General features: G+C 41.7%; 1 protein-coding gene across 5 annotated transcripts in view; it reads left to right on the top strand.

Moving 5' to 3' along the window:
* Positions 1 to 20,050, top strand: part of KCNH7 (potassium voltage-gated channel subfamily H member 7) — a 385,987-nt gene that overhangs the window by 179,983 nt on the left and 185,954 nt on the right. For all 5 annotated transcript variants that reach the window (XM_073545747.1, XM_073545745.1, XM_073545746.1 and 2 more), the window contains exon 3: positions 11,698 to 11,853. In XM_073545747.1, the coding sequence (XP_073401848.1) occupies positions 11,698 to 11,853 (156 nt within the window). The remainder of the gene's footprint in view (positions 1 to 11,697; positions 11,854 to 20,050) is intronic.

Genomic DNA, 20,050 nt, shown 5'->3' with positions numbered 1-20,050 from the left:
GAAAAAAATTGGACCGCACTTGAATTACATCCAAGTGCCATCTGATTTTCACAGCCTGACAGAACGATGAAATTTAAGAAGTTTTTTTTTTCTCTACGCATCCAAGAAAAACTGATATCTGATCAAAGACTATTTTTCTTGGATGTGGAGAAAACTGTTGTGTTTTGTGACCCTACCTTATTCCAGATACTCAAACTTCTTTATTTAAATTTATTTCCATGCTTTTCCATGTCTTTCCTAAAGGGTTTGTCCATTACTCTGATAACCTCTTCTGTATTGTTATATTTCCCTATATAAAATAGAATCAGCCTTTTTTGGCGGCGTTCCAGCAGTGATGGCACTGGGTTTCCCGGGGCTTGCATGACATTGTTATGCCATGAGATCTCTGCAGCCAATAGGCTGAAACTTCACTCTCACTTCCTTGGAACATGTGAAATCAGCAGCATCTCTCACCTCTTCCAGATGTCAGTGTCGTTGGCAGCAGAGGTGTTAAAAAGGTTGTCCACTACTCGGACAACCCCTTCCTAATTGCTATATTCCCCTTTATAAAATAAAAGCAGCCAGATTGTGATATAAAAATAAGTTGATAAATTGCCAAAAGTGAAAAAAAAAATACATTGAACAAAAAAATCTGATTTAAATAATAGAGGTCATTTTCTGATATTAGCTTCCTGTAATTCCCGAAAAAAAACAGACCATGTTTGTCTTTATGTGCGTATTTACAAATTATCATCTAAAAATGTATCAGAATTGGTGATAATTTGCTCATTGCTAATGGTCTGATTGCGAGGACCCCCACAAATCCGAAGAATCACTGCTCTTCTCTAAGTGGGCATTTCAGAGCCTTAGGGTACCGTCACACTTGGCGATGCACCAGTGATCCCGACAAAGATATGACCTGTATGGATCGCTGGTGCGTCGCTACGTGGTCGCTGGTGAGATGTCACAGTCAGATCTCACCAGCGACGCAGCAACGATACGACGGTCGTTGGGACCCTGTCTCTCAGACCTGTAGTATTGAGGTCGTTCATCGTTGTCCCTGTCAAACACAGCGATGCGCGCTGGCCAGCGGGACATCAGCGATCAAAAAATGGCCCAGGAAATTCGAGCATGATCAGTGACATCGCAGCAGGGGCCCGATCGCTGCTATGTGTCACATGTAGCGAGATTGCAGGCAAGATCGCTGTTGCGTCACAAAATCGGTGATGCAACAGCGATCTCGCTATGTGAGACGGGGGCTTTACTCTTGAGAGCAGTGGGGACCTGGCAATGGGATCCACAGTGAGTAATAGATTATCACCTATCCTATGGGAATAAATTTTTCAGCTGTAATTTTTTTAAATGTCATATATAGTAACCCCACTGAAAGGCCGGAGTCACGCTAGAGTATCACATCTGATGCGATATGTTAATGACACTGGGCTCCTGCTCTGCTGCGAGTGGGAGCAGAGTGTCAGTGCTCTGTGCTCCTATCCTCTCGAATGCAAGAATCACAGCACAGGTACGGAGGAGACGGAGAAAATAATTTCTCCATTTCCTACATTGCCAGCGTCTTTTACTTGCAGAAAGTGAGGTGTAATTTGCTATGCTGATTACAGTGCACCTCAGGTGTGGCTGAGAGGCTCAGTGCACTGTTCCACCCACTGAGTTTGCATGCCCCTCCTCCCTCATTGGTGATTGATAGCGCTACGATTCACCAGTGACAGAGGAAAGAGATTTGTAGAGCCAGGGGGTGAAAAAGTGCACTGAGCCTCTTGGCCACACCAAGGTGAGGTGCGCTGAGCATACTAATTGGCATATTTGATTACATTTCAGTTCTGCAGAACAGAGGCAGTGATTTGAAGATTAAAGGTGTGATTTTTTATAGGGGATATATGCCCTACAAGACTATGTGCTTAGTTTATGCTATCAGTTTGGGCTGGCAGACTCCCTTGAAACGCAAACTGACATGTTTGTATCATCTGTTATATAATACAAATTATTATATGTAAAATTGTTGTTTTTTTTTTTTATTCATTCTTTTTTATATATTTTACCTCTTCCTTTTTAAATGAGTACACATATAGATGGCATAGTCCCTTCGCGATGTGCACAATGACAGCGCTCTCTGTTGCTGGCTCAGATCAGCGGTAATGGGACAGCAACAAAGTGGTGTCAAAATACCCAGCGTGCAGAGACCAGCGCTGCCCCCGCAGGTGACGTCACAGGTCTCTGCATGCCTGGTATTGTCACTGATGTGCTGACCGTTCATTAATGATGATCTGAGCCAGCAACAGAGCGCGCACTGGGCAAGTAGCCCAGCCCCTGAAATGACCATCATCGATGACGCTTCATTTCAGGTAGGGGGCAGGGGCTATGACAGTGATTACAGCCTCTGCTCCTTGCTGACGCTTCTTATGAGTGTCCCGACTTGCACTGGGATTCTCAAACAAAGCATCATCAAAAAGAAAGCAGAGGAAAAAATAGAAAAGCAGTTAAAGTAAATAGGGAACAATAGGGAATTTGTAATGCAAGTATATTAGAAATTAGATTCAAAACACATGAAACATGCACAAAAACTGAACGGGTCAATAAGACCCTGTTCACACCACCCAAGAACTAAGACACAGAAACAGAACACAGTATGACAAACGTGCATAAATACTCTGCTGTAAAATACATGTAACTGTAAGTAGCAAGTGCTAGTAAAAGATGTTAACAAAACCAGGGTATTTTGTTGATATGTTTTTCTGCAAAAAAAATGTACGCTAAGCCACTCCGCCACATCAAGGCATACCCTTGGGACATGCATAAAAAGCCATTTCGCCCAGCGAAATTACATGTTCAGGTTTTTAAATATATTAGATAGGACTGCTCCAAGAAGGGTATGCCTTGATGTGGCGGAGTGGCTTAGCGTACATTTTTTTGCAGAAAAACGTATCAACAAAATACCCTGGTTTTGTTAACATCTTTTACTAGCACTTGCTACTTACAGTTACATATATTTTACAGCAGAGTATTTATGCACGTTTGTCATACTGTGTTCTGTTTCTGTGTCTATATTAGAAATTAGTTTAGATTATGGTGCTAAAGAAATAGAGATTTAGAATGAAATTTACTTTGAATTGGGGACCATCCCTTTAAGCGACAGAGATTAGTAATTGGTGGAGCAGGACGTGGTCAACGGAGCGTGGCAATACTCAACTACCCACATGATCACAGAACTGCAGGTCCTTAGAGTCTTATAGGGTGGGACATGAATTAGGTGGACAGGTGACAATTGTCTCCTGATGGAATAACCCTTTTTAGAATAAAAAAATGAAAATTCTGATTGGCTGCTCTGGACAAAAATGGCCATTTTCTTGGAGACTATTTTGCTACATGAGACGAAACGAGTTTGGTGTTCCGCTGTTCCGTGCTTTCTAGATGAACCTCCATTATTATTTTTTTTTAGCCCAAGAATGTAAACAAACAACAGAAAAGCCATTTAGAAATGCTGACGCCTGCACAAAAGGGAAAATATCACGGCTGTGTATTCGGATGAAAAATCCCTTCTCTGCTAAGACAGCTATATGGAGCATTATTCATTAGCCTAAAGACTGCTATTCTCCGATGGTGAAAGCTATAGCGTTTATTTAATAAGTCTGCGCTGGCAGAGATGACTATCCCGCAGCACTGCTATTTATAGCGTTTGTGGAACAATCCAAAATTGCTTATTTTCTGTTTACTAAAGTCATTTTGTTTGTTTCCATGGGAACTGAAGCGCGCGTCATGGTGCAACTGTTTCAGGAGATAGTTTAAAGACACAATGGATAGAACGTGAACAGCGTGATCATAACAAATTGATGAGCCGTATTCAAGGAGAGGGAGACACGGGCTGCTAATGGGTGTAGACACTGGGGAAAGCACATTTTCTTTTTAATATATTTTAACGAACCTCTTTATAACAATAATACAGAGAGAAAATATCGGGACGGAGCAGTGTGTTTGGTGTCGATGGGCAATATGTTCAAGGGTAATAAGAAGACTATATAGGACACTGACAAACAATATATGGGCCCCTGGGAGCTCAATAGATCATCATAATGAACAATTTCACCTGCTTTGTTCATAAAAATGGGCCCCATTACCTCTTGGGACACCAGTGCGGCTGTACAGGTTGCACCAATGATATTTTCACCCCTGATCTGATCTAGAGTGCAGTGGCATCCATAAAAGAGACAGGATGCTCACTTTGGTTCTGGGCTTTGTCAGCCTGGACATAAGGGCATTGTGTTTTCCTTCTTTGTTATTTTCGTGACTCCGCCACGTCGGTGGCTACTGGACCAGTATATTGCGAATATTCTCGACCGGCATTCCTATGCTGGCATCCTGGTTTCCAGGAATATTGAGGTGAAATTTGGACTCTTGGACAGTATGCATGTTTGTGGTAGTTGTCTAGTTGCCACCAGTCTCTGTATAGTTGTGGCCAAAAATGGTGCAACTGACACAAATTTTAGTTTTCACAAAGTGATGGCACAGTATTGCTGGAGGCTAGGTTTACAGTCGTGGCCAAATATTTTGAGACTGATGCAAATTTTGTTTTTTGTTTTTCATAAAGTTTGCTGCTTTCTGTGTTTTTAGGTGTTTTAGTCAACATTTTCTATGCTTATTGAAGTACAATTAGCAGTATTTTAAAGCTTATTACATTTGTACTGATAAATGCATAAAGTTTATGCAAAGACTCAGTATTTACAGAATTGACCCTTATTTTTCAAGACTTCTTCAATTTGCCCTGGCAGCTGGATATCAACTTCTGGGCCAAATCTTGAATGATTAATGACCGCCCAGTCTTTTCTCATCAGTGTTTGGAATTTATCACAATTTCTGATTTTTGTTTGTCCACCCACTTTTTAAGGATTGATGACCAGTTCTCAATATGATTGAAATCTATGGAGTTTCCCGATCATGGACCCAACATGTTAATGTTTTGTTCACCGAGTCTCTAAATTACCGTATCACTCTTGTGAAAAGGCCTCCATCATGCTGGAAAAAGCTTTGTTCACCATGGAATTGCTTCTAGATTGTTGAAAGAAGTTGTTCTTGGAGGCTGTTTTGATTAATTTTCATGGCAGTAATTTTAGGCTAAACTGTGAGTGAGCCCCTTCATGGATGAAAGGCAACCCCATAAATGAATGGTCTCAGGATGCTTTACTGATGACAGAGCACAAGACTCATGGTAGCGCTCACTTTTTCTTCTCTGGAAAATCATACTTCCCAATGTCAGTCTGAAGGAGCTTCCTCAGAGAAAATAGGTTTTCAGGAAGAACAGGGATTGGACTCTAGAGAACTGGGTAAACGTATTTTCTTTGATGAATCCCCCTTGTTTGTCACATAAAGAATGATTTTCTGGAAAGGAAAAAGTGAACACTACCATGAAAGGAATTGATTTTCATCCAAGGGAGTGGACTTCCTCACGATTTAGCATAAGAACTCTGCCATGAGTAAAGAATGGAATCTAAACCTCCTTCAAGAGCAACTTCTGCCAACAATTTAGGAACAATTTGGGGATGAACATATTTTTCCTTCATAATTAAGACCGTGTCACAAGACAAAGTTGAAAACTAAGTGGCTCGATTAACAAAACATTGACATTTTGGCTCCATGATCAGGAAACTACCTAGATCTCAATCCTACTGAGAACTGGCGGCCAATCTTCAAAAAGCGGGAGGACAAAGAAAAACATAAATGGTGATAAACTCGAAGCACTGATGAGACAAGAATGGGCGGTCATCAGTCAGGATTTAGCCGAAAATCTGATATCCAGCTGCCACGACAAAGGGCAGAAGTCTCGAAAAATAAATGACATCACTGTAAATATTGAGTCTTTCCATAAACTTGATGCTGATAATTCTACTTTGGTAATCATAGAAACATCTGGCTAAAAGACCTAAAAACACCGAAGCAGCAAACTTTGGGAAACCAAAATTTGTGTCAGTCTCAAAATATTTGTAAAAAAATAATAAATGTGAGACAACCTGATGGAGCGCCAGGCTGGCAGGTCAGGAAACGCCAATTGAGAATAGTCCAATGTAGCTCCTGCCGGGTGCCTCAGATGAGGATGTGTTCAATAATGCAGGATGTCCCGGTAGTAGGGGAGCGCAAATGGCATGGAGAGGGTCAGTAGATTAAAAGATTTTTTTAGTTTATTGAATTCCACAACGAGTTTCGACAGATAGCTTCTGTCTTCATCAGGTGGCAAAATATTAGCCCACGACGGTACACCTAGCCTCCAGCAATGTTGTACCATCACTTGTGATGATTGCGATCTGTAATATGATGCAACAGTCATAGGTGATGATGTATATCTTGGATTTTAACTGAACTCAATGATCAAATTTCACAACAAATAAGCAAAATATATATTGACATGCTGGGGATTTTAAAAATGTGCATTTCTGATAAATCTGCTCACAAAAAAATGTAAATGTTCTCAGTGATTGTCAGTTTTTGGGCAACACGATTAGAGTCAGTTTGTTGGTATAAGTGAACTATAAAATCCACAGGACTTTACACCTGGAAAGAAGAATTGAATCCCAAGATTGTGGAACCATCTGAGATTTTTATGTTTATAGTTTAACTTATATTTAGGCCAAAAGTCTGCAGTCACTCTGTGTCAGTGCAGAATGCTGAAATGTGTTGGTGTACAGTAGGGTGCTCACAGGAGCGTGTACATCATTGGTGCAACCTGTGCAGACGCGCAAGGGTCAAAGAATTAAAGGCATCCACTCCCACCTCCAAAACTGGTGGAAATGTGCATTATGATGAACTGTCGGACTATAAAGGACACATTTACTGTTCTTGCACAGGGACCCTTTTCTGTCCGTGTCCGCCCGTCCCGGTATGTATATTCGATTTGAACACTTGCGGTCACCTGCCAACTAAACGTGTCCATCTTCTCTCAATTTCTTTCTATTGAAAGAAGGCAGATGGGACTAGAGAGCATGTGACCGCATGTGTGCAAGTCACTGCAAATCACACACATGCACTCACATGACCGCCCAATCGCTCGGGCAATACCGGAGAATCCTGATAGTGTGAGCACCGCTCTCTGTCACGTTTCAGCGTAAAGTGACTACAGACTTTTGTCCCAAGCCTGGACAACACCTATAAGATGTTATGGGGGACATAGTAGAACTTAAAAAGAACTCATACTGTCGGAATCAGGGGCAGAATGAATAAGACACTGCCCCTAATGGAAACTGTAATTATATAGAGTTGTCTCACTTTGCTCGGTGTCTAATTAGATGATTTACTCTATAAAAATGTCTTTATTACACCTTTTTTTTTTCCTTTAGATATGCAGGAATTAAGTCGTAGTCAGCAAAAAAAAAGTCTTAACCCTCTAAAGAAGTTTTATAAATTACTACCAAACTAGGACATCTGCGGTGCCTATTAATGCACTCATCAACGTGAGCAGATTAACCGTTACACATTAAAGATAAAGCTAGAAGTTAGAACTGCAGAACTTTTAATTAAGAATTACAGTAATTATATTTTTAACTTTCTATTAAACGACGTATGTAAATTAGGATCTGACTGCTTGTCGCACAGCGGTAGGGAAATTAAATATAGAAATTACTCAGATTTCTTCTGTTCTCACTTAAACTTTCATGGCAGTTTAAGATGAATCCGTCGATTGGTTTTTCTATTTGTGCTAATTGTATTATTATTATTAATATGACGCTCTTAGGCACCAAGGCAAAATTTCTAACGGGTCCCACACCCAACACTGGTGATTTTTTATATTGTAGTGGTGTCTTAATGTCCCCTTAGGAATACTTTTGTATCCCATAGTCACACAGTCACACCCCTGAATTATGCCCGGATGTGTCTCTCTTTGCAGTAGAACAGTCTTCTAGGTAATTGCAACACAGTTTATCCAATGTCAAATGGTCATAAGATAATGACTTATTGCTCAAATTCTTCCTGTAGGACACTTGGACATTAGCAGCAATAGACTGATTATGAACCCAACTGAAATATATGGAAGTTTTTAATGAACATGCTATGATCAGGGCAAAGATCATTGTAGAGAACGAGGAGGTGAGCTGTGACATTGCCTGTTGTGAATGGTGGGTCCTGTGTTATCTAGTTTATATAGGGGTGTTATCAATCATTATACAGGAAGAGGAGATGAGCTGTGACATCACCTATTGTGAATGGTCGATCCTGCATTATCTATTGTATATAGAGTTATCAGTCATTCTACAGGAAGAGGAGGTGAGCTGTGATATCACCTGATGTGAATGGAGGATCCTGTGTTATCTACTATATATAGAGGTGTTATAAGTTATTGTACAGAAGGGGGGGAGGTGAGCTGTGACATCTCCTATTGTGAATGGTGGATCTTGTGTTATCTACTGTATATCGGTGTTATCTGTCAGTTATTGTACAGGCAAAGGAGGAGGTAAGCTGTGACACACTTATATGAATGGTGAACCCTGTGATATCTACTGTATATAGAGGAGTCATCAGTCATTGTACAGGAGGAGGTGGTCTGTGAAATTACTGTTGGGAAGACTGAATTTTGTGTTATCTATTGGAGAAACATATACTGTAGTGGGTATGGAAAGTATTCAGACCCCTTTAACTTTTTCATTCTTTGTTTCATTGCAGCCATTTGGTGAATTCAGAAAAGTTCATTTTTTTCTCATGTAAACTCTGCACCCCATCTTGACTGAAAAAAATCAGAAGTGTGGAAATGTTTACAATGTTATTAAAAAGAAAAACTGAAATATCACATGGTCATAAGTATTCAGACCCTTTGCTCAGTATTGAGTAGAAGCACCTTTTGAGCTAGTACAGCCATGAGTCTTCTTGGGAATGATGCAACAAGTTTTTCACACCTGGATTTGGAGATCCTCTGCCATTCTTCCTTGCAGATCCTTTCCAGTTCCGTCAGGTTGGATGGTGAACGTTGATGGACAGCCATTTTCAGGTCTTTCAAGAGATGCTCAATTGGGTTTAGGTCAGGGCTCTGGCTGGGCCAGTCAGGAACAGTCACAGAGTTGTTCTGAAGCCACTCCTTTGTTATTCTAGCTGTGTGCTTAGGGTCATTGTCTTGTTGGAAGGTGAACTTTTGGCCAAGTCTGAGGTCCAGAGCACTCTGGACGAGGTTTTCATCAAGGATATCTCTATACTTGGCCGCATTCATGTTTCCTTCAATTGCAACCAGTCATCCTGTCCCTGCAGCTGAAAAACACCCCCATAGCATGATGCTGCCACCACCATGTTTCACTGTTGGGATTGTATTGGGCAGGTGATGAGCAGTGCCTGGTTTTCTCCACACATACCGCTTAGAACTATCACCAAAAAGTTCTATCTTCGTCTCATCAGACCAGGGAATCTTATTTCTCATAGTCTGGGAGTCCTTCATGTGTTTTTTAGCAAACTCTATGCGGGCTTTTATATGTCTCGCACTGAGGAGAGGCTTCCGTCGGGCCTCTCTGCCATAAAAGTCCAACTGGTGGAAGGTTGCAGTGATTGTTGACTTTGTGGAACTTTCTCCCATCTCCCTACTACATTTGTGGAGCACAGCCATGGTGATCTTGGGGTTCTGCTTTATCTCTCTCACCAAGGCACTTCTCCCATGATTGCTCAGTTTGGCTGGACGGCCAGGTCTAGGAAGACTTCTGGTGGTCCCAAACTTCTTCCATTTAAGGATTATGGAGGCCACTGTGCTCTTAGGAACCTTGAATACTGCAGAAATTTTTTGGTAACCTTGGCCAGTGTGTGCCTTGCCACAATTCTGTCTCTGAGCTCCTTGGCCAGTTCCTTTGACCTCCTGATTCTAATTTGGTCTGACATGCACTGTGAGCTGTGAGGTCTTATATAGACAGGTGTGCGCCTTTACAAATCAAGTTCTATCAGTTTAATTAAACACAGTTGGACTCCAATGAAGGAGTAGAACCATCTCAAGGAGGATCACAAGGAAATGGACAGCATGTGACTTAAATATGAGTGCCTGAGCAAAGGGTTTGAATACTTATGACCATGTGATATTTCAGTTTTTCTTTTTTAATAAATTTGCAAAAATTTCTACATTTCTGTGTTTTTTAGTCAAGAATCAAGATGGGGTGCAGAGTGTACATTAACCCCTTTCCGACATTGGGTGTGATAGTACGCCAATGTTGGACTCCCTCCCTTTGATGTGGGCTCCGGCGGAGAGCCCACATCTTTCCCAGGACATGTCAGCTGTTTTTAACAGCTGACATGTGCCCCCAATAGCCACAGGTGTAATTGCGATCCACCCGTGGTTATTAACCAGTTAAATGCTGCTGTGAAACTCTGACAGCTGCATTTAACAAGCGCTTCCAGCAATCAAGCCAGAAATACGCACATCGGTGACCCGCGTCACGTGATCGCGGGTCACCGGTGTGTTGGCATAACAACCAGAGGTCTCCTGGAGACCTCTATGGTTGTCAGTGCCGGATTGCTGTGAGCGCCACCCAGTGGTCGGCGATCATAGCAAGTCAGCAATTCTACTACATAGAGGCGATCTGACCATCGCCTCTATGTAGCAGAGCCGATTGTGGCAGCTTCTAGTCTCCCATGGAGACTATTGAAGCATGCCAAAAGTAAAAACAAAATGTTTTTCAAAAAATACAAAAAAAATATAAAGGTTCAAATCTTTTGCCTTATTCAAAATAAAACAATAGAAATATAATCAAACATACACATATTTGGTATCGCTGCGTTCAGAATGACCCGATCTATCAAAAAAAAGGATTAACCCGATCGCTAAACGGCATAGCGAGAAAAAAAATAAAAACGCCAGATTTGCGTTTTTTTTGCTTGCTGCGACATTGCATTAAAATGCAATAACGAGCGATCAAAAGATCTTATCTGCACAGTGCACAGTGGTGGTATCATTAAAAACGTCAGCTCGCCATGCAAAAAATAAACCCTCACCCAACCTGAGATCATGAAAAATAAAGACGCTTCGTGTATCAGAATAGGGCACCATTTTGTTTTTGTTTTTTAACCAAGTTTGGAATTTTTTTTCACCACTTAGATAAAAAAAATCTAGACATGTTTTGTGTCTATGAACTCATAATAATCTGGAGAATCATAATGGCAGGGCAGCGTTAACATTTAGTGAACCTAGTAAAAAATCTCAACAAAAAACAAATGTGGGATTGCACTTTTTTTTGCAATTTCACCGCACTTGGAATTGTTTTCCTGTTTTCTAGTACACGACATGGTAAAACCAATGGTGTCGTTCAAAAATACAACTCATCCTGCAAAAATCAAGCCCTCACACGGCCACATTGACTGAAAAGTAAAAAAGTCATGGCTCTGGGAAGGAGGGGACTGAAAAAACGAAATCACAAAACCGAAAAAAGCTGCGGCGGTTTAGGGTTAATGAGAAAAAAAAATGAACTTTTTTGAATTTAAAAAATGGCTGCAGTGAAACAAAGAGTGAAAAATTTAAAGGGGTCTGAATACTATCCATACCCACTGTGTGTTTATATATATTGTATATTCTGTAGTTTTTTTTAGGTATAGCTAATTCTATAGAATGAAAAAATATGTTTAACATAAAGACCTGATTTAAACATTTTCAGGAAGCACATTCCTTTTTATTTCCCTCTTGAGACCTTTTTGTTTTAGGATGGAAAGTTGTCAGTTAATATTAGATTACTATATTTCACAAATTGTATTTTTTTTCTTTAGGATCCACATTCATCTGCAGTACTCATGTCATACCGGTGAAGAACCAGGAAGGTGTAGCAATGATGTTCATCATTAATTTTGAGTATGTGACTAAAGTTGAAAGCCCAGGTTCCCTTGATAAAATAAGCCAAATCCTTCCAATCAAGACAGAAAACCGTAAGTAATGAATGAAACGTTAGTAATGTTCTTTCTACGGTAGTTTGCTCAAGACTTTCTTGCATGCTTTGGATCACCTGATGTTTGATATTTTTGATTTTTTAATTTTAAGAAATCTGTCACCAGGCTTACTAATCTAAAGGCAGCATAAAATAGGGACAGAGACTCCAAGCTCAGCGCTTTGTCACTCACTAGGCTTCTTGCTGTAGTTTTGATGAAACCAATGTGCTGCAGCTCTGCTAGTCCTCTCAGTGATGAACTCTAAAATCCTCTCCCTACTGTTGATTGACAGTTTCTGCTTTCACTGTAGACAGCTACCAGTCAGTGAGCTCATCATTGAGAGGATGAGAAGAGCTGCAGCAGATAACAGTCATTTTTATCAAAAGTACAGCAAAAAGCCCAGTAAGTGACCCAGCTTAAGAAACAGAGTTTCTGTCCCTACTTTTATGCTGTTCTCAGATTAGAAAGCAAAAACCTGGTGACAGCTAGTTTTTCCTTCCTTAGTCTACAATACCTGGTGGGCCCCTAAGACCATGGCAGACTCATATCTTGCATATAATTCCCTTGGGGGACTGTTGTGGGTAAAGGAACACTTTGAGAAAAGCTGAAATTAAACTTCTTCCAAAAGTTTCACTTTAAAGAGTCCTGATCATCAAATGAAAAGTGGCCACTTTATGTTCGCTGCTCTCCTGAGTGTTCAGATTTTTGTTTGTTTTCTTAAATCTGCCATACGGTTGCAAAGATATGGGCCTTTTTATGTCGTGCTGGTTTTTATGGTCGTTACCGAGGGGGCACGGCTCACAAAGCAATTATGCAAAGTAGCCTAAAGACACGCCCCTGGGGAATCCTAAAAGCCACACCCCTTTGGTAGAGATCAGAAAAAACAGCACAAAATAAACACGCCCTATTTATGGATCGAGATGGCGATTTAAAAAATTCACAAAAAATGGAATACTCAGGAAAGCAGCTGGAATACTACAAGAAAGAAATGGCTATTTTTGACATGAGGACAGGTTTTCTTTAAAGGGTTGGTATTGAAAATATAAGCTGCCACGTATCAACAGTATTGGTGATAAATTATTTATCATTGGGGGTCCCATATCTGGGGAATCCCATCAATCCCAAGAATGTAGCTCTGGAGAATCCCATTTGAATGGAACAATGGTACACACATGTACCACCTATCCATTCATTGGAGTCTATGCTTTAGACTGAATGTCCTTTGGTTTTAGTTAGCAAGGCGATGCTTTATTTCTCCTGTAGTGGCGCTGCAAAGAAATTGACACTACCATATTTTCTCTCTTCTGACTGAATGGGGCCAATTAATGCTAATGACACTCTGATCAGAGTATTATCCAGTTTCCTCAGTTCATTAGAAAATGGGAAAAAACATTTTATCCATCTTCTCCATTCTATCAGTCCATGAAAAATCGAACTGCACTCAGATGTCATCTGAGTGATGTCCGATTGTTTTGACAGACCAATCGACTTGTATGACTGAATGCAATCTGAATATTGGATACAAATTGTGCATTTTGCAATCTTTTCCTTAGAATTTGTCCAAGGAAAAATTCTGACATAGAATAACATTGGTCTGAGGGCAATATAATATTTTATCAAAATACAGAAAATAAGGTTGTCTGCACCTTACTTTGGAAGAGCCTTTCAAGAAACAGAAAATGTTGTAAACAGGAGGCCTCTCTTCTACTCCGGTCACCTATTGAAAAAAATTATTGTAAACTTCGAAAGGCAAAAATTGTGCTTGTCTGCATTTCACCATTATTCTTTTTTTCTTTGGTTTATTAGTGAAGACATTGTTTGCATTTCCACTTCCCTAATGTTTTATGGTGCTGCACTTAGGGCAATATCCTCTTTCTGCTCGGTATGAGCCAGCGACTGTTAGACATGCGACTAATGTCATGATATTAAGCAACCCAATGTGGGGGAGGCCGGTCAGCGGACAGCACAACAAACTCACAATGGGATGGAAAAGAGGGGAGGAAGGAATGGTCACCTCCTGCTCAAACCTGAGCCTGTCCCTACACTCCCCTAACGCCCTAAGTGGGTCCTTCCCCCCACCGCCGTCAGGAACCTCATCCCTCGTTGTCACCTAACACTGCCCTGGCTGGTGCACTGGTCAGCAAGGGGCGCTAGCCTCACCATTGCAGATGGTACCACACAAGGGATAGTGACAAACACAAAAGGGATGAGGAAAAAAATACCACACTTAGCTTCCTGACTCTGCTGCCAAACTCCACACCGCAGACGACACTGAAGCCGGACTCCGAACTCCACCCAGCGTAGGATATGAAACCAGGACCTCAAACAGCTGATACACGCTGGCACCAGAGAGCTCCTCCAGAGAAACTCTATTACCAACAGTCAGCTGATGCATCCGGTGACCATTTAAAGGATGGTGGGAGTGGTCACCACCCACATCAGCTGACCCAGCCACACTGTAGTTACAGCTCATTGCCAACGGGGAGGAAAATTGATATTAACCCCCGCTGCTTCTGAAAGGAAAAAAGCTATAACTAAAACAGAGTGGAACCAGAGCTGCCACGATTCCAAACATGGATCATGATAACTTCTTTGTTCTGGATGTTTCCAATTCTCTTTTTTACTATCAGATCAGCTTACATTTTACATTTTGTATTCCGATATTTCTTCATGAATGCAAAATGTGAATGTGAATTGCTGAGCGGGCACTTTTTTATTTTATCACACGCTTCTAAGGCGTTCTGCAGATGACATTCTTTTTCTGTAGATATGGAGGGGAGCAAACATCGGCACCTCAGTAGTGGTTACGACTAGTGATGGGCGAGTATACTCATTGTTCGGGTTTTCCGAGCATGCTCGGATGTCCTCCGAGTATTTTGGCGTACTCGGAGATTTAGTTTCTTTCGACGCAGCAGCATGATTTGTGGCTGCTTGACAGCCTGAATACATGTGGGGGTTGCCTGTTTGTTAGGAAATTCCCACATGTATTCAGGCTGACCAGGAGTCGCAAATCATGCAGCTGAGGCGACAAAAACTAAATCTCCGAGCACACCAAAAAACTTGGAGACCACCCGAGCATGCTCAGGAAAACCCGAGCAACGAGTATACTCGCTCATCACTAGTTATGACCATCAGGCTACGGGCAGTACGCAGGGGTAGCAGCTTTGTGACCTTGCGCTGGAGGGCGATTACATTGTTGCATTGTGTCTGTAGATTTCATGCTGACCCTAAACCAGGAATAGAGAATTTAAGCAAACAGTACGAGGGTCTGGTTTACTAAACAAGATAACGAATGGCCGCTATCCTGTTAACTACAGCGCCAGTGTTTATGCTTCTGATATTGTGCGAGACTGTGACCGGCCATACACTATGGGCTACTTCCAGTTACTTCTGGCAGCCCCATAGAGAATTAAAGGAGCGGCGTTTTGGCGTCCAACCTGTTGTGCCATTTTGTAACAGTTCCCCAATCTGCCAATCGGTGCATCTCCCAGTGGAGGGACACCCACCGATTAGCAAGTTATCACCTGCTCACAGGATATGTGATGTCTTTTTCTTACCAGACATCCCTTTTAATGTATGTGTAAGGGCTGGGGCAGATGATCATATTTTTGGTCTGAGTGCTATCTGACAAAACATCAGATCACACTCAAACCAATTTTATTCTATGGGGTCGTACACGTCTGATATTTTTTATCTCGAGCAAAGACAGTTTGGGATAAAAAATTGCAGCATGCCAAAGTTTGAGCTGATATTTAGGTCGTGCTCGACCATGCAAGTCAATGAGTCCGTGGAAAAACCATCGGACTGCACTCGAACGACATCTGAGTGTGCCTGATTTTTGCGTACTGACATGGTTTTTTTTCCCATTTTCTCTACATCCTAGATAATTGGACCACACTGTGCTCTCACTCTGATCAGAGCGTGATTTGAATAATTGACCCGATTCCCTTGGATGAGAGACTATACACTGGGGTGACCCTAGCTTAATACACATCAATAGGGCTCATTAACACGACCTTATTTTTGGTCCTAGTGCTGTCTCTGAATAAAAACAGACAAATGTTATTTAACGGGACAGTGCAGATGAGCGATTTTTTTTTTTCACTGACCGATTCCGCGGTTGAAAAAAAATAACCACAGCATGCAGTAGTTTCTTCCATAAATTGGATGAGAGTCACTCATTCAAGTCTATGGGTGCACAAAAAAAACAGATGCCGAACAGAGACATAGTATAGCACCCGTTGTTTATGGATACATTGTAGTTCTGTAGCATAGGATCCTGTAAATGGTCTTGTAAGTGACTAATAGCTGCTACAGTAAAAAATGGATTTTATATGGACTGCACACGAGGGCAAGTGAGAAAAAAATAGTCAGTTTTCTGGATTAAGCCGTCAGCGATTTTTCTAAGTTTGTGTTCACCCAGCCATGTTTCTTGTTCACCGCCCTCGCAGGGATCGCTGACAACTGCTGCATTATGAATGTATATAAGCGACAGTTCAGATATCAAAGACAATCTGATAAACAAAAAAAAAGAAAATCCATGGCAGAGATAAAAGGCGCAGTTGTAGCAGGATGATACTTCAGTGATTGTGATGATCTTGGGAAGAGAAAGTGTAATCTGGACTGTTTTGAAGATTCAAGAGAAGAAACCATCACATCCTGTATCTTACTGAAGGCGAGAGTTCTCATCTGTGATTTCCTGCGAAAGACGGTGACTGGAGCCAGCGTAATTTCTGCAGTATCTCTCTTTTAAAGCTTGAGTGAATACCATCTGGCCATATACAGTTAGTAAATTATGCCCTTAGGATCGCTAAAATGTTTTCTTCTCAGTGGTCTGGTTAATGCCTCCCAGTGCATCAGGTTTTGACACTAAAAATGACATCCCTGAAGGCTACATCTCAAATCTCTGCCTACAGCTCAGCATATCAGCGTCCTAAAACGCTGTATTAAAGTTTGCTTGTAATGTCACTTTAAGGCTGGAGTCACACTAACCTGCGCAAAATACGCTCCGTATTTTACATGCGTAATACGGATCAATGACCACTAAATAGTGCTCCGTAGGTCATCCGTAAGCAGGGTGAGGTCGCGTATTTTGCGCATGTCAGCATCCGTATGTAATCTGTATGCAATCCGTATGGCGAGATTTTCTCGCAGCCTTGCAAAATGGACATTTAACGGTTTTGAGGCCTGCAAACAATTTCAATCATTAGCCTGCACCCTATTTAGACACTCAGAAACAGGTGGCTGCCTACATTCTGTACATTTGTCACCTTGCTTTCACGAGGTGTGTTGGTGTTCTTTGTGCAGCATGGCAGAGGGTCTGACATTCAATACAACCGAGCAGGTTCTCTTTACCTGGCTTTTGTCACGGCGCTTTGGCCAACCATACCCAGTGATAGTGGATCCGCGGAGGAGGAGACGCATGTGGGTCCATCCACTTTTGAGGCAACGACTCACAAGAGGTCATTTTCACCGCCTCTATTCGTCTCTGCGGGAGCATCCGGAGAAATTTTACCAGTACTGTCGAATGAGCATTTCCACATTTGATCGCCTCTTGGAGACAGTGCGCCCTGGGATAACCTTTCAGGACACTAGGATGCGCAAAGCGATATCTGCAGAGGAGCGACTTCTACTCACAATACGGTATGTACTACACAACCACATTCTCTATGTTCATAATGTGTGTGTTAATTTATGTTTTTTGGCCTTCTTGGACAAAGTTTAATACCCTCATCTTACTCAAAATATGTTTCACCTGACACAGCACAATGTTACATCTAATATGTACTGCATATTAGTCATTGTGCCACCAAATATGTGTGTGTTCTTCTCTATCATTTCCTAACAAGTTTGGTCGGCATGTAACTGATTTTTTTTTACTTTAGCCATTCTAACCTGTACTATTTCTGTTGTTCTACAGCTTCCTGTCCACTGGCCTGTCTTATGCCGCCCTCCACCATGAGTTTCTCATTGGAAAGTCAACCATTTCAGGCATAGTGAGGTCTACATGTGCAGAAATCTGGACAAGACTCCATCAGGTGGTCCTACCCGAGCCCAGGATGGAAGACTGGTTAAGGATTTCAAGGGACTTTGAGGAGGACTGCCAGTTTCCAAATTGTATTGGGGCCCTGGATGGCAAACATATCAGGGTGCGTAAGCCGCTGAACTCAGGGTCCCAATTCTTCAATTATAAGCAATACTTTTCTGTTGTATTGTTGGCTCTGGTTGACCCTCAATACAAGTTTATAATTGGTGACATTGAGGCCTATGGAAGGACGGGAGACTCTAGAGTCTTCAATACTTCCATAATGGGTCGGCGGCTACGCACCAACCAGTTGGATCTACCACCACCACGCCAGCTACCAGGCTCCCCCGAACAATCAGTCCCTTATGTCCTTGTGGCAGATGAGGCCTTTCAGTTATCACGTAATGTCATGAGGCCATATCCCCGGCGCAACCTTGACCACAGGCGCAGAATTTTTAACTTGCGCCTATCACGTGCTAGGCGACTGGTGGAGTGTTCCTTGGGATTCTTTGTGCCAAATGGCGGGTACTCCAGTCTGCCATTCAGTTGAGTGAACAAAATGTGAATGAAGTTGTCAAAGCCTGTGTTGTTCTGCATAACTTCACCAGGATACATGATTGTTCCTCCTCTGATGGTGTTGTGCGTAGGCCGGACAATGTGCGCAGGGTGAGACCATCTATCATCCCTCAACGTAGACCGCTCTCTGGCCTCAAAGTGCGTGATATATTCACGAATTACTTTATCTCACCTGAGGGGGCAACTTCTTGGCCAGAGAATGCTGTGTCTATGTTATAATTTGTTTTTTTAAAAGTGTGTCTAAATATATATTACTCAAGCCTTTTTATGATTCTATGAGTGTTTCTTTGCATTGATTGGTGTCTGTTAGTATGTTGTGAGGGATAGTGAAAAATCACACAGAGACGTTAACTAGAGTAGACAAATTTTTAGTTTTGCCTTTTTTTTTTTGTTTTGCTTAAAGGCAAACATAATTTTGCCATAACACAAATTTGTCAATGGCCAAAATGACCCTTTGGGCCTTCTTTAACTTGGTGTAACATTAGCATACCAGAAAAAAACTGCAACAAACATTATGCAATAACAACATTGCTGCATGCCTACATTAACCTTGATTAGGCAACAAAGGGTGAGCTCCATCACCTAAATAAAGTCAATAAGATAACACTCACATTTCCTCATAATGTTATCCAATAATAGAATGATTCCACCATGACAGGCAAGGCTACCTCACATCTTTCACACAGATATTACCTGTCTGTAGAACAGACAATATTTAAGCATGCTATACTGGAAAGGATGAAAATACAAAACTCACTTGTTAAGACATAGAGAGAGCGTGATATTGTGAATGCTGGTCGCCTCAAATTGTTTTACTAGAGATTGCTAATAACAAAGTTGACTACTTAACTAAAGGCAAGCACACCTTTCCTATGCATTAACAAGTGATTAGTGTATTTTCATCCTTTCAGGTAACAGTATAGCGCATTTAAATCTTCTCTTTTATACACACATGTAATATCTGTGTGAAAGGCGTGAGGTAGCGTTGCCTGTCATGATGGATTGTTTCATATGTTTGGAAAACATTGTTTAAAAATGTGAATGTTAAATTATGTTCTAAATGTTGGTGAAGGAGAACACCTGTTTTTTTGTCTAGATTAGAAGCACCAGTTACATGTAACTGGACATCTCCAAATTTTTGATTCATAAATCCTCATATGTAGGGGAAGGGGAACGGGGAGGAACAGCCTGTGGGTGCTGCTGGACATTGTGGGCAACATCGCCCTGTGTGGGGCCATACTGTTGCCCATGATGCTGTTGTTGTCCAGCCTCCTGGGCCTGTTGGTGATATTGGCCAGAGTAATGATGATGGTGAGGGGCTTCTTGTTGGCTCTGGTAGGCCCGTGGCTCATACCCACCAAGATAGCCAGATCGTCCCCAACCAGGTTGGGACCAGCCTCCAACACTGGGTGGGTACAAGTGGCCATATTGGTGGGGTTGGCTTGAGGAAGACATTTGGGGCTGCGGAATAGAAGGATGGGTAGGGGGAGGAAGGGCTTGAGGTGTTGGCCCACGTATTAGGGGCTGTTCAGACCCTGCTTGAGCAAGCATCTGTGTGGATGGTCTCATGCGCATTAAATTTCTTGGTGAGAGCTG

The sequence above is a fragment of the Dendrobates tinctorius genome, unplaced genomic scaffold (assembly GCF_039654945.1).
Source record: "Dendrobates tinctorius isolate UK_male_01 unplaced genomic scaffold, ASM3965494v1 ptg000143l, whole genome shotgun sequence".
NCBI lineage: Eukaryota > Metazoa > Chordata > Amphibia > Anura > Dendrobatidae > Dendrobates > Dendrobates tinctorius.
Note: the sequence above shows the minus strand (reverse complement) of the source record. Positions and strands in the feature narration are given on the sequence as shown.